This window comes from Rhipicephalus microplus, chromosome 5 (genome assembly GCF_043290135.1).
Source record: "Rhipicephalus microplus isolate Deutch F79 chromosome 5, USDA_Rmic, whole genome shotgun sequence".
NCBI classification, from domain to species: Eukaryota; Metazoa; Arthropoda; class Arachnida; order Ixodida; family Ixodidae; genus Rhipicephalus; species Rhipicephalus microplus.
The window spans coordinates 216637581-216653628 of record NC_134704.1 but is presented as its reverse complement, the minus strand read 5'-3'; the positions used below and the strand labels follow the sequence as shown (position 1 = coordinate 216653628).

Genomic DNA, 16048 nt, shown 5'->3' with positions numbered 1-16048 from the left:
GTGGCACATACCCATGGGCGGGTACGTGCCACTGGTATGCGGGTATGTTCCACAGGTGATTGACACTAAATATCTAGCCAGGAACGATGACAACACACATGGGAAATATCAACGCGCGAGCATTAAGAAATACGCGACATCGGTAGAGTCACTCCAACGAATGTAAAAAATAAATGCCAGGCTCCCAGCTGCAATCAAACCCAAGCATTCTGCGTGGTAATGAAGCATTTTACCACAGAGTAAAATGTCTCGGCCAGGTCTCGGAACTACTTTTCAAACAGATGGTAATCTTCGTGAAACGTCAATAACGGTTGCAGTGCTGCCTACACAATTTTGTAAACATTACATATGTCCAATCAGTGTTTGTAAACCTCATGTGACAAATGATAATAAACGTTCAATCAATCAATCAGTATTTACTCATTTATTACAGCCGTCATGTCGGAATAATGTGTATTGTGGTTAGGTGTCATGCGCTGAAATTGATTTGTGTAGCATTGCCGAGGGCCAGCATCCTCGCGAGCATCAGCGCTTCGTATCAGCTTCCGGTGTTGCTAATACGCATGTTTCAGATGGCATTGTTGCTCAAGCGCAAAGAACTGGTTATTTAAACAACTGCCACTCTTCATCAAACGTCAGTGCGGGCAACATTTGTACATATAATTAGCTCCATTTTATGCTGTGTCACTTAATAAAATGTGCAACTGTCTCCTTCCCTCCGCATGCTTCGCGCAAAGTCGATTCTCAGATACGTGGGATCTGCTGATTTTTTTTTAGTTTTCTGATCACTAGGCAGACAGTTGAGAGAGAGGCCGCAGTGTTGAAACAGAGCATCGGAGTGGAGAAGGAGAGCGTGGTCGGGGGCAAGAGTGGCAATGTGGGCTTGTTGGTGAAACATTTGAAAGAAATTTGTGTAGCGCGAGGCGAAAAAATGAACACAGGAAAGAATAGAGTGAGAAGACAGAGCGCTACTATCAACAACATGTTTATTTTTGACCTCCAAGCTGCAGGGTATATGTATCGGCTTTTGCATCGCGCCTGTCTTGAGCAATCTGTTTCTGGCAGAACTTGATAGAATTGTGGCATATCGTCTCGCAGATACGACGGCCAAGAAAGTGTTCCGATATCTAGATGATTTTATTATTTTCATTGACAGCTCGGGGGAAAATTTCCAAAGTGAGAGCACTAGTGTGTTGAATGTGTTCCGTGATGGTCTTAAGCCCCTTGAAGTGACAGTAGAATGGCCTAGCGACGGACGAATAAGGTTTTTAGATTTAAGTGTTTAGTGTTCTGACAACCTGCTATGCTGGTGCTATGATCCGCGAGCTCAGAAAGCTTTACTCCCTTTTCATTCCGGTCATTCCAAACTAACCAAGAGAGCCATCGCGACGACTTGCCTTAAAAACGCATTGAACAAGTCATGTGCGCACCTTATGAAGCAGAGTTTCCATAATCAGATCACACGCTTTCAAGGATTGGGCTATCCGGATCTTGTTTTTGTTTCAGTTGCGGAAAAAGAGTTGAAAAAGATTCGTGCAAGGTCAAGCCAATATAATGTTCATGTCGATTCACCGGCAAAATCAAGACGCACGGCCGTAATTCCATATGTTTACCAGCTGTCACATAATCTTAAGAAAGTGGCACTTCGGGACAATATCAGGGTGCTATTTTGAGTACGTGATAAACTTGGGAAATCGTGTGTGCTGACTAATCCGCTACGTGAGGAAAGGGTGTTGTGCACAAAACGGCATACACACAAGTTTGTGGAGTGCATTTCGTTCGTCATTTATCTTATTCTGTTCACATGTGGGAAAAAATATGTCGGCCAAACCAGTAGGTGTGTGAATGAGCGATTGAGAGAACAGAATTACAAGGCGAATAAACTGCCGCCAGAAGTTTTTCACGCTCTTCACATTCACGCGTGTGGCTGCCGGCCTTTGTTCCAGAGTACAATCATTGTTGGTCGGCATAAGGATGAGATGACTCGGTTGATCGTAGAAGCCGAACCTATTGATGCTTTTGGAGATGTATGTATTAGCAAGCCTTCAATCGCCTTTTCACCCAAGGAACTGGCGTTCCTGCGTACGCAGTGATACGCGATTTTATCTGTGAGGTTTTTGTTGTCCTATTTATCGTTTTTTCTTGTAGGTAGATGGCATTCTCGTGCATGTATCTGAATTACACGTGCTTATCTGCTTGGTCGCCTGACGATTACGGCTTAAAAGCAGCTTGGAGGTCGAAAATAAACATGTTGTTTATAGTAGCGCTCTGTCTTCTCAGTCTATTCTTTCCTGTGTTCGTTTTTTCACCTCGCGCTACACAAATTTCTTTCAAGTGGTCGGGGGCCACGCGTAGTGTTGGTCGTGTGAGAAATTTAATTATAATGATGATGATATGTCGGTTTTAACGTCCAAAAACGACCATATGATTATGAGAAACGCCGTAGTGAAGGGTTTCGGAAATTTCGACCACCTGGGGTTCTTTAACGTGCACTCAAATCTGTGCACACGGGCCTACAACATTTCCGCCTCCATCATAAATGCAGCGGCCGCAGCCGGGATTCGATCCCGCAACCTGCGGGTCAGCAGCCGAGTGCCATAGACCCTTGAACACTGCGGCGGGGCGTGTGGGAAACTTCCACACGAAACGGGGATCGGTGGTTGGAAGGACTGTCGGGATAGCGGTAGTAACCTCGAGCACATGTGCCATAACGTTCAAAAGTGGCATAACCACGACGTTCATCTTGCTGCCGGCGTCGGCAGAACCGGGAAATGTGTCCTCGAATTCCACACAATAGCAAATGGGCCGTGGATCCCGCAAGAAAGAATGGTAGCTAGGGTTTGGTGGACGGGTGACCAGACATGCGAGATGGTTGTGATCAGGCACAGGTGGTAATACTTGAGACGGCGAGGGTTGCATTGAAGCCATGTGTGCGTACTAAGCGGGTTCGGGGCAAGGCGGAGCGTGGTGGGTGGTTGTAAAAGCTGACATTCCTTTCCTAATAATGCCACGCAGATCGCTAGAGACGGGTTGAGCGGTAACGTCGTGAGAAGGAGGTACAATGTTGGCTTGCAATTTCTCACAAATTATGGCTTGAATGATAGATTGGAGCTCTATACTGTTTGCAAGGGGTTTCTCAGAGAAGGCGGGTCGCAGGCAGATTGACTGCTGGCATACAGAGACGACGGCATACAGAGACGACGTCGGAAACCGCCGAAGGGTTGTGCGTGGCGAAGGCGTTGAAAGCAGTAGGTTCGAGACCCTTCAGAAGATGTCGGACACGATCAGCTTCTGGCATGGTGTCGTTGATACGGCGGCGAAGTGCAAGCACATCCTCAGTATAAGAATGTTGAACGCGTTCTGCCAGTTTCTCCCGAGCAACTTTTGAACGGACGGTTGGTGTAGCGAAAATACGTCGCAGCTGGTCTTTGAAAGACCAATTGCGGAACTTTCTCTCATGATTTAACAACGGGGTCATGAACACATGAGAGACGTAATACTGGACGCGTACTAATTTTGATGTCTCGTTCCAGTTGTTGTAAACACCTACGCGGTCATAGTTGTCAAGCCAGTCTTCGGTATCTTCGCCAGGCAGATCGGAGAAGATTAGAGGCCACCGAGGGAGGTTGTCGACCAGGCTGGGGTTAGTGGTGGGTAGTGGGGCCGGCGGGTGGTTCGGTTAGGCTTGCTCTTGCGCCATGGTGCTCTGCTGGCGTAAGTGACGTCTTGAACGGAACTTCAAGAGCTGGCTTTGAATGAAGAGAGGTCGAAGAGATCAGAAAGCACCTTCACCACTCGAAATACCATGGTTCAGCCGACGATTTATTCAAGCAACTGCGAAATGGTGCCGATGACCAAGAGGAATGACGCGAAGACTGATGATCAATATTTACAGATAAGGAAGATGAAGTCTAATGAATTCTTACAATATGTTTAACAAACTTGTCAGCTCGAGATTGTTTTTTTTTCAGTCAATCTTCTGGTATACAGCAGAAAATTTCTCACTAGGCAGGTTTTTCTTTAAAATATTGCTAGCTTGCCAAACAACTTGCATTTGCGATGTTTTTATGCAAAAAGACGCCTAAAGTGATAAAAAGTGAACACAAGTTTATGACCAAATTTGGGAACGTTCATAACTCAGTGAAATAAACGCGTAAGTTTGCCTCTTGTAAATATATTATCAATATTACCACAAGAAAGACGGTCAGTTAGGGCTTCAGTTACGCAGTGTACTTGACAGTGTACCGTGTACAGTGTATAGTTAGACACTTTACTGGATTTCTACTTACAATGTATGTAAACACTCTGGGAGTTTTATTTCATTCTATTCAAGGCAAATTATTGCGCTTTGGCTTAGGGGACACTACTAAAGGCTAAATAAACACCTGGCTAGGTCACGCCACCCTATCTGCAAAAGCATAGACACACACACAAGCAATTGTCGTACAGAATACAATGGCACATAATCACCCAGAATGTTTACAGGAATAAAGAAATTTGTAAGTGACCAAAGATATAAACACAGTTGTGTTAAAGTGTTATATGTACAACAAATGTGTACTCATATTGAGCCATAACAGAAGAAAGAAATTAAACATTGATTTTTACCACAATATCGAGAGAAATGCACATTTATTAAAAAACGATATGACTGGGCACGCTTGTGTACAGAAGGGGAAACCTACGAACGTAGCGATCAGAAATTTTTAAAAGAAAGAAGTTATGTATAACTCAAACTTGTCATTACAAAATTTAATAAACAATCACAGGTCACTGGAACAAGGTGTACACAAATACAAGACATATAAAGTCACAAAACTTTAAGAATCAATGGTGTCATCACTTGTTAGAAGTTTTTTGTTCTTTTTTATATAACTGATGTTCCATCCTGCAATAAATTAAGTTTGGTTGGGTATTGACTTAGGATTTAGGATTTAGGATTTAGTTGAAGTGCCATGTACCTCAATAATTTTGCTGCACTGCCAAAATATATGCTACATAATTCTGCAGCCGCAAACGATCCTTACCGTCGCATTTGGGCATCCTTCCAAACCAGGCACCATTTCTACACGTAGAGCTGAAGACGCCTTCAAGGAGGAAACCCACGTCGCACTGGAAATTTATGGCTGTCCCCTCGGGAAATGAGGTTCGGTTGTCATTCAGGAACTCATCGACAATAAGGTGTTGAGCCGGCTTAAACCGAGTGCAGTTAGTCTCTGCAAGGAAATATTGCAATTTTTTGCATTTGAATAACTACTTACAATTTTCGAAGCCTTGGTAAAAACGATAGTGGCACTCTATCAAAAATAACAATAAACGGGACACTTCTCTGACGGTTACGTAGCAATATACAAACAAGAATGTATTGCATTAGTGCATTTCAGGGGCGGCATCCTTTTCGACTGAAGCTTTACCTTCAACCAGTGTCTCTGCAGCAAGCCACGGTACCATGTTATTTAGGCGTGAAGCGCTCAGCTCTGGGCTCATTTTTTATGCTTAGTTCATTTAGTTGTGGCGAGGCCCCAACTCACGTACCAATCTTGTAATGAAAGACGTGTTCTTTTTTACAGTTGCCACTTTTGTCCTGATCACTTTGATGAACTCACCAGCCGGGTTGCTATGCAAGATGGCCTAAGTTACCCTAAACTCGAAATGTCTCTTAACTATGGCAACAACTGCTTTTAAACAAACTGTTACTATACAAAATGAAATTTAACCTTCAGGAGCAGTAGCCTGTCATTCGTTACAATGAAATGCGACCTCACGTCAAAACTGATCAACAAAGTTTGGTGAGGTATTGAAGCCAGCGACACGTTTAATTTGTTTGCAGTTTCACTGAATCCAATGTGCAGCTAAGCCTCCAAAGTGTCAAAAAGATCCACTCATGATATTGATCAAAAATGCAGACTATTTCAACTAAATTTCGAGCCCCTAATGTCTAGATTATACATTTCTTTGAAGGACTGGTTCTCCGCAAAGGCGTTTGTGCGAGCCATCGTTTAGTGAGCGGCGTCCTCACGAACTCTTACCAATGGGGGAAGGGTCAACAATTAGCTATGAATTACAAGGTTGTGGCCACAAAAAGGAGATCCTGGAGCTTGATCCAACAGGTAATATTTTGTTAATTCCCGAGATACACTTTCACGGCCCCTGACCTGGCCCACCTGGGAGAAATTGGCAGTAGCTTTTTTCTGTCTTTCTCGCTCTTTCTCTGCACATGTTCGCCAGTCTCTCTCCCTTTTTGTGCTCCCTGTCTGTTTTCCTTTTCTAGGTACTTCCAGTTATCTTAGTGGCTTGGGTTGGGCTCCGTGGTGAACGGATGGCGTGACAGCCGAACAATTGAACAACTTCGCTTACCATTTCTTGGAAAACTTTTTGTTTGGCGAGTCGGTGCACTGCTTATTGTAAAATGTGCGAGCAAGATCGGACAAACACGGAAAAAACTAAGTCATCAGAAAGAGCGCAAACTATCAACTGGTTTATTTGTTCAAGAAAAAAGCCTAATATAAGCTTTCTAAACGTCACACTGCAGGAAAAAGTCTTAAAGAGGGAACGCGAAAATACCTATGCACCCTATATTTTAGGTAAACCTGTCCAGAAAATTTCCTTTGTCTTGCCTAGGTTAGCCAAAAGGTCTCTTACGAAATCACAACCCTTCCTTTCGAAAATAAGGTATCCCAAGGTTTCCGGCCTTGCTTTGCGCTGCTGTTTTCTAAAATATTTGCCTTTTTGAGCAGCGGCTGGCATTCCAAGCATGGGTTAGTGAACTTACTCATGAGTCATCTCGCTTGGACTCAATAAGACGCAGATAAAACTGTGAGCCTGGATGATTCCGGGCGAGTAATATTTTGGTACGTCTGAGTCTAAGTGAGGCTCGTTGAAGAAAATGTTTGAGAGTGTGAGTTTGAGTGAGTTAAGCTTAAAAAATAGTTTTTTTAGTCTGACGCAGAGTAAGGCCAAAGCGCAAGATATTTTTGAAAATTCGAGTCTTACTGAGGCTCGCCAGTTTTGCCGAACTGTGATCTTAAGTACGCACCGCCATGAGCGGGAAAGTGCGCCTTTTATTTAGAGCCAACAAGCCATGCTCCTTGACGCACTCGTTTATTGCGGTGCGTACTTGATGTGAGCGTTTGGTCTGAAAGGTACAGATTTAAGAAAACAGCAGCTCAAAGGAAGGTGGCAACTATTCGAAGGTTTTATTAATAACGAGAAAGGTGGTTATTGTGAAAGCGACTCTTTGGTTTACCTCTACAAGTCAGAGGGCAATTTTTAGCACAGATGTGCTTGACATGAGGTGTGCATCAGTTCTTTTTTTTATCTCCTTCAAGTCTTTTTTGTGATGTTCGAAGAAGCTTATATCAGGCTTTTCCAATAACAAATAAAAGAGTTGATGTTGGGCGTTCTTTCTCTGTACTACATTTTTTCAGTGGTCGTCTGAATTCTGCGTACATATGTTGCCATAAGAGATGCACGAACTCAACCAACAAAAAGTTATAAGATAGTATCAGCCTAAATGCCCGTTTTATGAATCTGTCTTCAAAACCTTTGCGAAGCAATACTTTTGTGAACCTCCTCGTTAGGTCAACATGTTGCGCCAGGTGGATCGCTTTCTGTCCACGAAAGACACTCATTCCTGGAGATATAACTGCGATGTCTGGTTTCCACGAACCAAGCATTGGACATTGATGTGTGTCTGTAAATACTAAAGGAAAAAAATTGCGACACTAGGTTCGTAGGATACAAGATTTGTTGATGATCTGCTATGAGTAAAGATCGGTCACTTTTGGTGGTCAAGGCACCTTACAAGTCCTCGGATATAGCAAAGTAAGAGGCCAGAACAAAGGGCCTAGAGGCTTTGTAGTCCTGCAAAATGTGGCTCTGCCCTAAAAAGCTACCTGGACTATTGGCAAAAGACCGAAGTGCAGTTGCGAACCTTGAAGACCAGCTTATGACCTACTAGCGGGCAACTGCAGCATTTCAAGCCAGGCCAAATAAGAGAGGCGTAAAATATGCCTTCTAGAAAGCGTAGAAGTCTTTTAAAATCTTGGAACATGAAGCCTACCAAGATTTCCAAGAATCCGACCAGAAGTGTCCTTAGTTTTCTCAAGAATATCAGTCTGCACCTGATAGGCTCATAAGAATGGATAATTTGTAGTTCTGAAAGAAGACTTAAACAAGAACGTCCACGAAAGCACCACCAAGAATTTTGTGCATGTGAGACCTAGTGGAACTAGAGTAAAACGCAGAGTCGCTGCAATGTGCAAGAACCTAAAACTGAGCCATCTTGCAAGTTAAGTTACGCAGTGCCAAAAAAAGGGTGCTCAATGTTTTATTCAATGCAAAGACCCGTGATGACTCGGTTCCGTTTGGCATAATTTTCAGTGAAAAGGTGTTCTGGTAGTCCCCAATTAGCCCGTTTGTCAAGAAGCATTTGAGTGTCCAGCATATTTATGACCCAATCACTACAAAAAAAAAAAACTCTAGTGAAGTGGTTGGCTTCTTCAAATCCAGTGTACGTGCAGGTTATGTCTCATCCTTTGTTTTTCAGGACTTAATATATTCGGTACCTCGCAGTGAACTTTTTGAAGCCGTAAGAAACTCCAATAAATTTAATGGTGCGATGGCGTTTAAGAAAACTGCAGGAGGGTCGGTAGTGAGATTCGTGGCTTCGATAAAATTATACTTCAAAGCTACCTTCAATGTTTCCATGATGATTACTACCTTCAACACAAGTATATTGGAAAGATTCTTGCCCTGGTCCTACGGGACATACTTAGGCACATTTTACCACTCCAGGGAGTTGGCGTTTTTGAAGCAGTGGTATATAAGACCTTCCTATACGTCGACAAAGCTTCAATACTTTACTTTCAATACTGTTTTTTCAATGCTGATGGAGTGACCTCCCTCGCACGGATTCAGTCAGCAGTATCAACACCCTTTCAGGGCTCATGGGGAGTGTTTCAAATTTATCCACGAGATCTCGTTTAGCGATCCCTTACAATTTTTAAATAATACCTTGCAAATAGGCGTACGGCATATGTGCTGGAAATGTGCTCCATGACCACAAAAAAGGGCTTTACGCCATCTGATTTCACGCAATAAAAAATTGCAAGGAGGGTGACTATGCATTCGTTCATTTCATTCGCGCTAACCAAATTGTGTATGGATATAAAGCACGACAGCTTTGAGAGTCAAGTAAGCAGGCTTCTAGCGGTTTCTCATTTAGGGTAGTCAAAGCAAAACCTGACAGTTTTCTTAAGGAGATAAGTGAAGGAAGAGGTCGTGCCCACACCAAGAAAGAGAGAGAGAAAAACTTTTCTTTTGCGTAACGCGGGGCATTGTAAACGATGGGACCCTTATGGCATGCCTCGCTTGCTCTCGCCATCATCTCTGCCCACTGGACCAGCTGATGATGATCCTCAAAGGCCGAGTGGAACAGTAATGCCTCCAATTGTTTCTCATTGTTGTTGATGCTGTGGTGTTATAACACAAAATGTTTTATGCCACCGTTCTCCACAGCTCCGCTCACGTACTCCCGTCACGGATATGACATTGTAAACTATACATGAACGCATGGTAACGAAAAAAAAACGAGAAGGCAAGATTATGTCACGCGACTTGAACCAGCAAGCTACAGATTCGCAAGCCATTTACATCGTGCGGCAGTTCTCAGAGCTTCGAGAATTTAACGCGTTTTCGTTATCAGTAGCGAGATGGCTCGTTCTCAAGGTTATTGCCTCCACTAAGTGCCGCCTGCACAATAGGTCGTAATAGCCTAAATAGAGCATCGCCTTTTCTTACGCGCGAGCTAATCAGACTCGCAATTCAGGAGAGAAAGAAGTTAATTTTGCTCGGTGCCGTGGCTACGTTCACGAGAAGAGCGAGATGCTGAAAAATGACGATCGAAGAATTGTGGCAGTTCTTCGTGCTTGCCCTGTGTATACTTGTGCGTTGGTTTCATGCGTCTTTGTTCCTGAACAGCGTGCTCTTATGTGTCGAGTTCTACCAGATGTTAGTCAGCTGTCGTTCGGTGTATGCTCATTTCGTGCGTGCTTTGTGCTTCAGATGTGTGCTGCAAATTGCGAGATGCTTGTCGTTCTTGACGCGGCTTCAAAATGAATCGCTGTTGCTGAAACAGTGCACAATAAAGGCTCAACAACCTGAGTGAAGATTCGTTCACAGATTATAGTACCTTCAGTATGGCTCCTTCATGTATACCAATTCCTGTATGGAAATCAGCCAAGTTTTTCCTTCTGCAGCGTACACTGCAGCGTACACAGCAGAGTTGCGACAAAATACATCTACCTTATGTAAGTTGATGTACGTTTTCGGTCAGAGTCTGCGTAACCCCATTGATTCCGGTGTGGCGTTATGGGTAGAGTGCTTGGTTGAGGATAGAGAGGCAGGTAGCACCAAGTGCCCACCAAAAAAAAAATTCATTGTTGTGCCGTATGTGCTCAATGTCAGTCACAACACGAAAAACAAGCAAAGAGGCGTGGCATTGACGTGGTTTTTTGGCAACCAGAAAGCTTGCCAGATTACGCCGAAATATTGTCGGAAAGGAATTCCCAAGCATGCTTGTAAAATAAGACATGCAGGAAGCTAATAAAAGCGCCACGATAGTGGTAATCAAAATAACGCCTAATTGTGGAAGTCCCAAAGTTAGACAAGAGAAGAGCTGCTTGAATTAACGCTCCCAGAATCATTACTTGACAGTTCTTAATGCTCCTTGCAGTACATGTATAGCATACGAGTCTTTGCCCAACAAGATAAGAATTTTAAGAAAGGGCTGCACCAAACTATGGCAGGGACTAACATAAGCCTTTTTAAATGAAGTGATAAAGAGACGGGTAGTGATTTCGGAAGCTACACTTTGCTTTATATATGTAAGACAGAGGCCAATTTCCTGCCAAGGTGTGCTTGACTTGCGAGTGTAGAATAAGTTTTGCATTCTCCCTTCAACCCTTTGTCCTGGGGACGTTTAGGAAGTGTACGTCAAGCTGTTACCAAAATGAATAAATCAGTTGATGGTTTACGCTCTTCCTGCGAACTTCGTTTTTTTTTCTTGTCTTTGTCCGATCTTTGTGCATATATCCTACAATAAGTAACCAGATAGGATCCCCGAACGCGTACATGACGCTCGCTATGAATTAATACATCTCTCTCCTTTTTTCGTTTATTCACAGCGAGAGTCTCATTCTGGCATACTGGAGACCTTAAGGCGGTATGCGATGACTGCAACTGTAGCCCAGTTGGCATAGCCTCAGACGTATTGATCCAAGAAAGCAAGTATGGTGGGTGCCAGCGGCAAGTGATCTTTTCGTCTACTTGACTTCGTTCAAGTAAACATCATAAAAATTACAAATAGAATTAGCACCACCTATTTGCCATTTTGTCTGTTAGTTCTAATGAATGGTGTGCTTAGAAAAAAAAACATTGCTCAAAATGTTGCTTTGTGTCATAACGTACATATGGCTAGCCAAGAAGAGTCGCAAATGGCCTTTATTTACGTTGATGCACTCATCATTATGTGTGGCATCGATGACATAAGTTTACGCGATGCACAATGAGAGCTGCGCGAGTTTGTTATTATGTCTGTACATTCTGCTACAACCGCATGAAACACGCTACACTATACTGTAGAGGTGGTGCAAGCGCACTCCGAAACATTTGCTAAAGCACTACGAAACGCTAAAGCTCACATTAGCTGAAGCTCACAACTGTCTTTGTAATCAAAGGTGGTTGTGCCACATCACAAAGCCGGATGTGCCAGCGCTGGACAGCCACACAGCCCTCGCATTCCTTTTCCCTCTAGGTTATACAAAAAGCGCCCTGCGCGATTCTTGCTGACTGCTACGTAAAAAAGCCGGGTAACTGGTAATTTACAATGTGACGAGAAGCTGTCTAAATATCGAGCGTTTCAAACCGCGCAAAAGATTGCGATCTCACCAACACAAGTGGGCACGTCGTCGGCCCAAAAGCCCTCGTCTTCACAATACAGCTGATCTGTTCCGCTGACGCGGTATCCTGGCGCACAGGTGACGAAAGCACTGTCTCCAGGGGTGAAGTACTCGCCTCCAGATCTTTCGCCAACGACATCACCGTTCACCACGTGGAAATCATTGCAATATTTGTCCGCTGCATAAAATAAAAACCATCATTGCATGTGTTAAAATGATTTTAGCCCGTGCTAACAAATAATTTTGGCATGTAGCTAAACATTCAGAACGTAGCTACACATTCAGTGACAATATTGACAGTTGTACTCATTCGATTTGGAAGAATGTTACGAACCACGTGTTCCTCCTTACAGCTTGACACACAGTGTGAACATTTGTGCAGTCATCCTGAGCGGGCAACTGCGCTCATTCTGGTTCATTGTGCTGCGTAATGATGCTAAGATCCACGTCGCTGCATGCAGACTCTACCATGTCCGGCAATTACTCGACGTGCCATGTTACAGGGCCGACGTCAAGAGCCTTTTCCTTTTTACCCGAAATGAATGCAATAAAAAAGTGTGCGCGCAATTGGACCTAATATTTGATTTTTTCCATGCGAGCGTGGAAGATGGATATTTGCAAAATAATGAGGCATTCATTAAAAGCTAGTTCACTATAATTCCTAATCCTCACAAAACCACACATTCTTTCATTTTCTTCTTGGAAGGAAGCACGGAGTGGCTTGCAATCACTTTAACGAGTTCTGTGCATTTGCAAAGAGGAAATCCTAATTAGTGCCGGAAGGAGATAAGAACACTTAATATCGAGAGCAAAGGTTTTCTCCTACATTGCTGCTTACGAGAGTGGGAGGCGGAAAATGCCCCGACGCACGCACACGGATTATCACGTTCGCAGATGTTGTCCAAGTCGATAGACTAAACCGTGATCACTGTAGTGCACGAGTCTCAAACACGCACATCTTTATATTCGTCGTATATTTTGCGTCGATTCTCATAAGTACGTTCGAGCGCTACAGAGGCATGACTGATCTAAAGCAATGATTTTGTGGAGGACTTCGTGTGGCCATCACGTTTTCAGGCGGAATAACCATGAAACACACACAGTATTTCAGAATCCGGGTTTTATTTATTGCCGGGGTTTACTTATTGACTGGTCGGTAGTGAAATGTACGATGAAATCCCCGTTCCAAATCTTCAGACTGACCCGTATAAGCGATATCAAAAAGAATAAATTTTCACTCTTAGCGTTTGCTGACAATAATTCTGAGATCACATTCTTTCTTAACTCGGCCTTTGCGACACTAAGTTGTGCGACTGCGGCCCGCTGTCTGATATGAGGTTTGGACCCGTGCTAAAGTGATTGTATGTCTACATTGTCCACGATTCGGCATTGTCCGTGCGTCAGCGGTGCACGAATCTCTATTTGGTGTCTCACACTGCTATGGCTTAAAACCCCTTGATCTTGGGAAGTACCGCCATCCACTGTACTCGCTGCCGCCCTCGTGACCTCCTCACTCCTTCCTCGCCCTTTCCGAGTTTCTCCCGCTCTCCGCCGTGGCCTCTGTGCGATGATTGGTCTCCTTCGCGGTTGCCCTTAGAAACACGTTGATCTTGCACTTTGCTTGTGCTTTTCTTTTTCGCTCGCGTCATTTTTCGCCAGCGCTCCGCGTAACAAACGTACCGCGCTTTCTTTTCTGTGCTTTTTGTGGGCGCTATGCCGTGCTGTTTCGCCTATGACTGCGACAGCCTCAGTATAAATGGTTGCGCACTTTTTATGATATCCCAAGGTAAACGCGGTGGCTTGCGCAAGCAGCAGTGGCTGCACATTACCGACCGAGAAAACTTCGTTCGGACAAAGAACAGTGTTATTGCGAGGCAAGGCACCTTTCCTATTGCTCGTATCAAAGCACCGCCGAATGCTGCATTTAAAATAGTGTTTCGGCGTGCTCATCAACATAAGTGCTTTGGAGGGCGAAGCTCCTTGCGCCGTGCGTCTTATGTGCCGTTTCGTTGCAGTCGTCGTAGTATAGCCATTTGCATCGCATTGGATGTCAATAAAAACGGGGTTATAGCATATCCACGGAGTGAATGATGATGAGTGGGATGAAATGTGCGTCGGTGCGTGCATGCGTCCATGCATCTATGTAGCCGTCTGTCCACACGCTTCGCTCTACTCGTCATCATTCACCTCGTAGATATGCTGTGATTTTTTCTCGGCTATTTGTGCATATCTTCAATCTGGAGTTGTCATCAAGATACTAAATTCCTTTGTTAGAAACAAGAAGAAAGTCGAATCGTTCAGCATTTTTATAGAAAATTATGTCAGAGAAAGTTGCCTTAAATACACTTTGTTGCGTTCAGCGAGCCACTGCTAGGAATAACTGCCATAAACATGAGTGACCCTTGGCACCCATATTTGCACGAAGTATGCTTACAAAGACAGTTATTTTCCCAGAGCAGTTAATTAGTTGACTTAACTACCTTATGTAATTTTTAGACTGATAAGTTTGCTATCTCACTGGAAAGTTATCCACTTGGTGATTACAGTGTTCAAATGTGTTGGAAATTTTGTTGCTGTTTCACAGATGTGACCTCTGTCAGTGTTTGTATCTATAGATATTTTTTTGCTGTTACAAATCACCTTATGTTTTTTATGCCCATCCAGCCTAGAACAACATTGTCGTCTGCTGTATGTCTAAATAAATAAATAAATAAAACCAAGACAATATTCAGTTTGTACGCCATCACCTCGCACGCACCCCAGCATTTGTCGAAAATGCACAACTGTAACATACTTTCGCTGCAAACAACTACGTGGGATGACACAGCTTCTCGAACGCGCTTTTTGTGACTATTATGATTAGTTTACGAGAATATTTGTTGGAGAAAACAAATGAATGGATGAATAGAGTGGACACTGATTGGCGTTTGTTTCTAAAGAGTATTTATTTTGTTTTTGTTTTTTTGGCGAGGGATGGAGAATTAACACATGAAAATTATAAAAGAGGTGCAGTTCATCAGAAAATGAAAGAAATACAGAGGGTCAAGTAGAAAAAAGCTATAGCAACAGTGATAGCGAAAGTAAGCCATTTTCTTCGAGTCTGTGGCCGCAATCATTTCACCCACACCTCCATGAGCATATCTTTTATTCACAAATTAAGAAAATTATATTTTATACTGCCTCATAGGCACTTTTGACTGGATCAGTCAGTCCGAATAGGAGTTCTCGGTCGCTATCGACACGCAGATTATGATGACCTTTCTGGTACAACGTTTCTCCTCTCACAGGTAACCCGATCACAAGTTTCTTTGACAACAACGTCAAAACACAGTTCTAATTATTCATTATCTTTTATTTTTGTTTTTGTGGTAGATGAGTCTTTGTTCGTGAGACCTAATTGTATTGACAATGCTCAAAGGCCTTCTTCAGATTGGAGAGCACTGCTCAAAGCTAATTTCACGCCGAGGAGATGTACAAACATCTCCTCGGCGTACTAAACAATCTATCATTTACGAAGATGTACTAAACAATCCGTCATTTACGAAGTCATTAGAATATGTGATGCTGTAAGCGCCTGCCGTATACTGGCGTACAATCCCCCCCCCCCCCCCCCCTAAAAAAAATCGAATACAGACGGACACTCCACAAGCGAAACTACATCAGATACAAACGTGCAGCGTGTTATCAAGCGGCAAAAACATCGTAGAACTCCCCATAAAAGCTTCTCCTTCATTGAACTTTGTGGCGCGCCTGCGGGAGTGCCAGCGAAACATTGCGCCGCGTGTACAGCCGGCAGAAGAGGAGAATAGAAAAGGAAATGCACGCGTGGAAGAGAGTATCGTTACTTTTCCAAGATCAAGGGGCTTTACCATAGCTACCGCCACAGACTCCACCACACGAATTGAAACACAACTGCACCGGAAATTGATTCTGGCAACTTCACTCGTGAGGCACCACCAAGAAGTATACCTCCTTCACAAACGCAAGGCAGGTGCAAACGTGGTGGCTGACGTACGACAGCAAAATGGATGAAAAAAAAAGTTGGTGAAGAGTTGTTACAAGCGCATCTCAGTGACTACAAAGAAAAA

General features: G+C 43.6%; 1 protein-coding gene across 12 annotated transcripts in view; it reads right to left on the bottom strand.

The window, feature by feature from the left end:
• LOC119173521 (complement factor B) overlaps positions 1-16048 on the bottom strand; it is a 1265978-nt gene that overhangs the window by 913317 nt on the left and 336613 nt on the right. For 9 of the 12 annotated variants that reach the window (XM_037424323.2, XM_075896490.1, XM_037424324.2 and 6 more), the window contains 2 exons: positions 11950-12138; positions 5028-5216 (listed from right to left, as the gene is read on the bottom strand). The exons of 2 other annotated variants lie outside the window; for them this stretch is intronic. In XM_037424323.2, coding sequence (XP_037280220.2) covers positions 5028-5216; positions 11950-12138 — 378 coding nt within the window. The remainder of the gene's footprint in view (positions 1-5027; positions 5217-11949; positions 12139-16048) is intronic. One more of the 12 variants, XM_075896489.1, reaches the window with a different exon arrangement.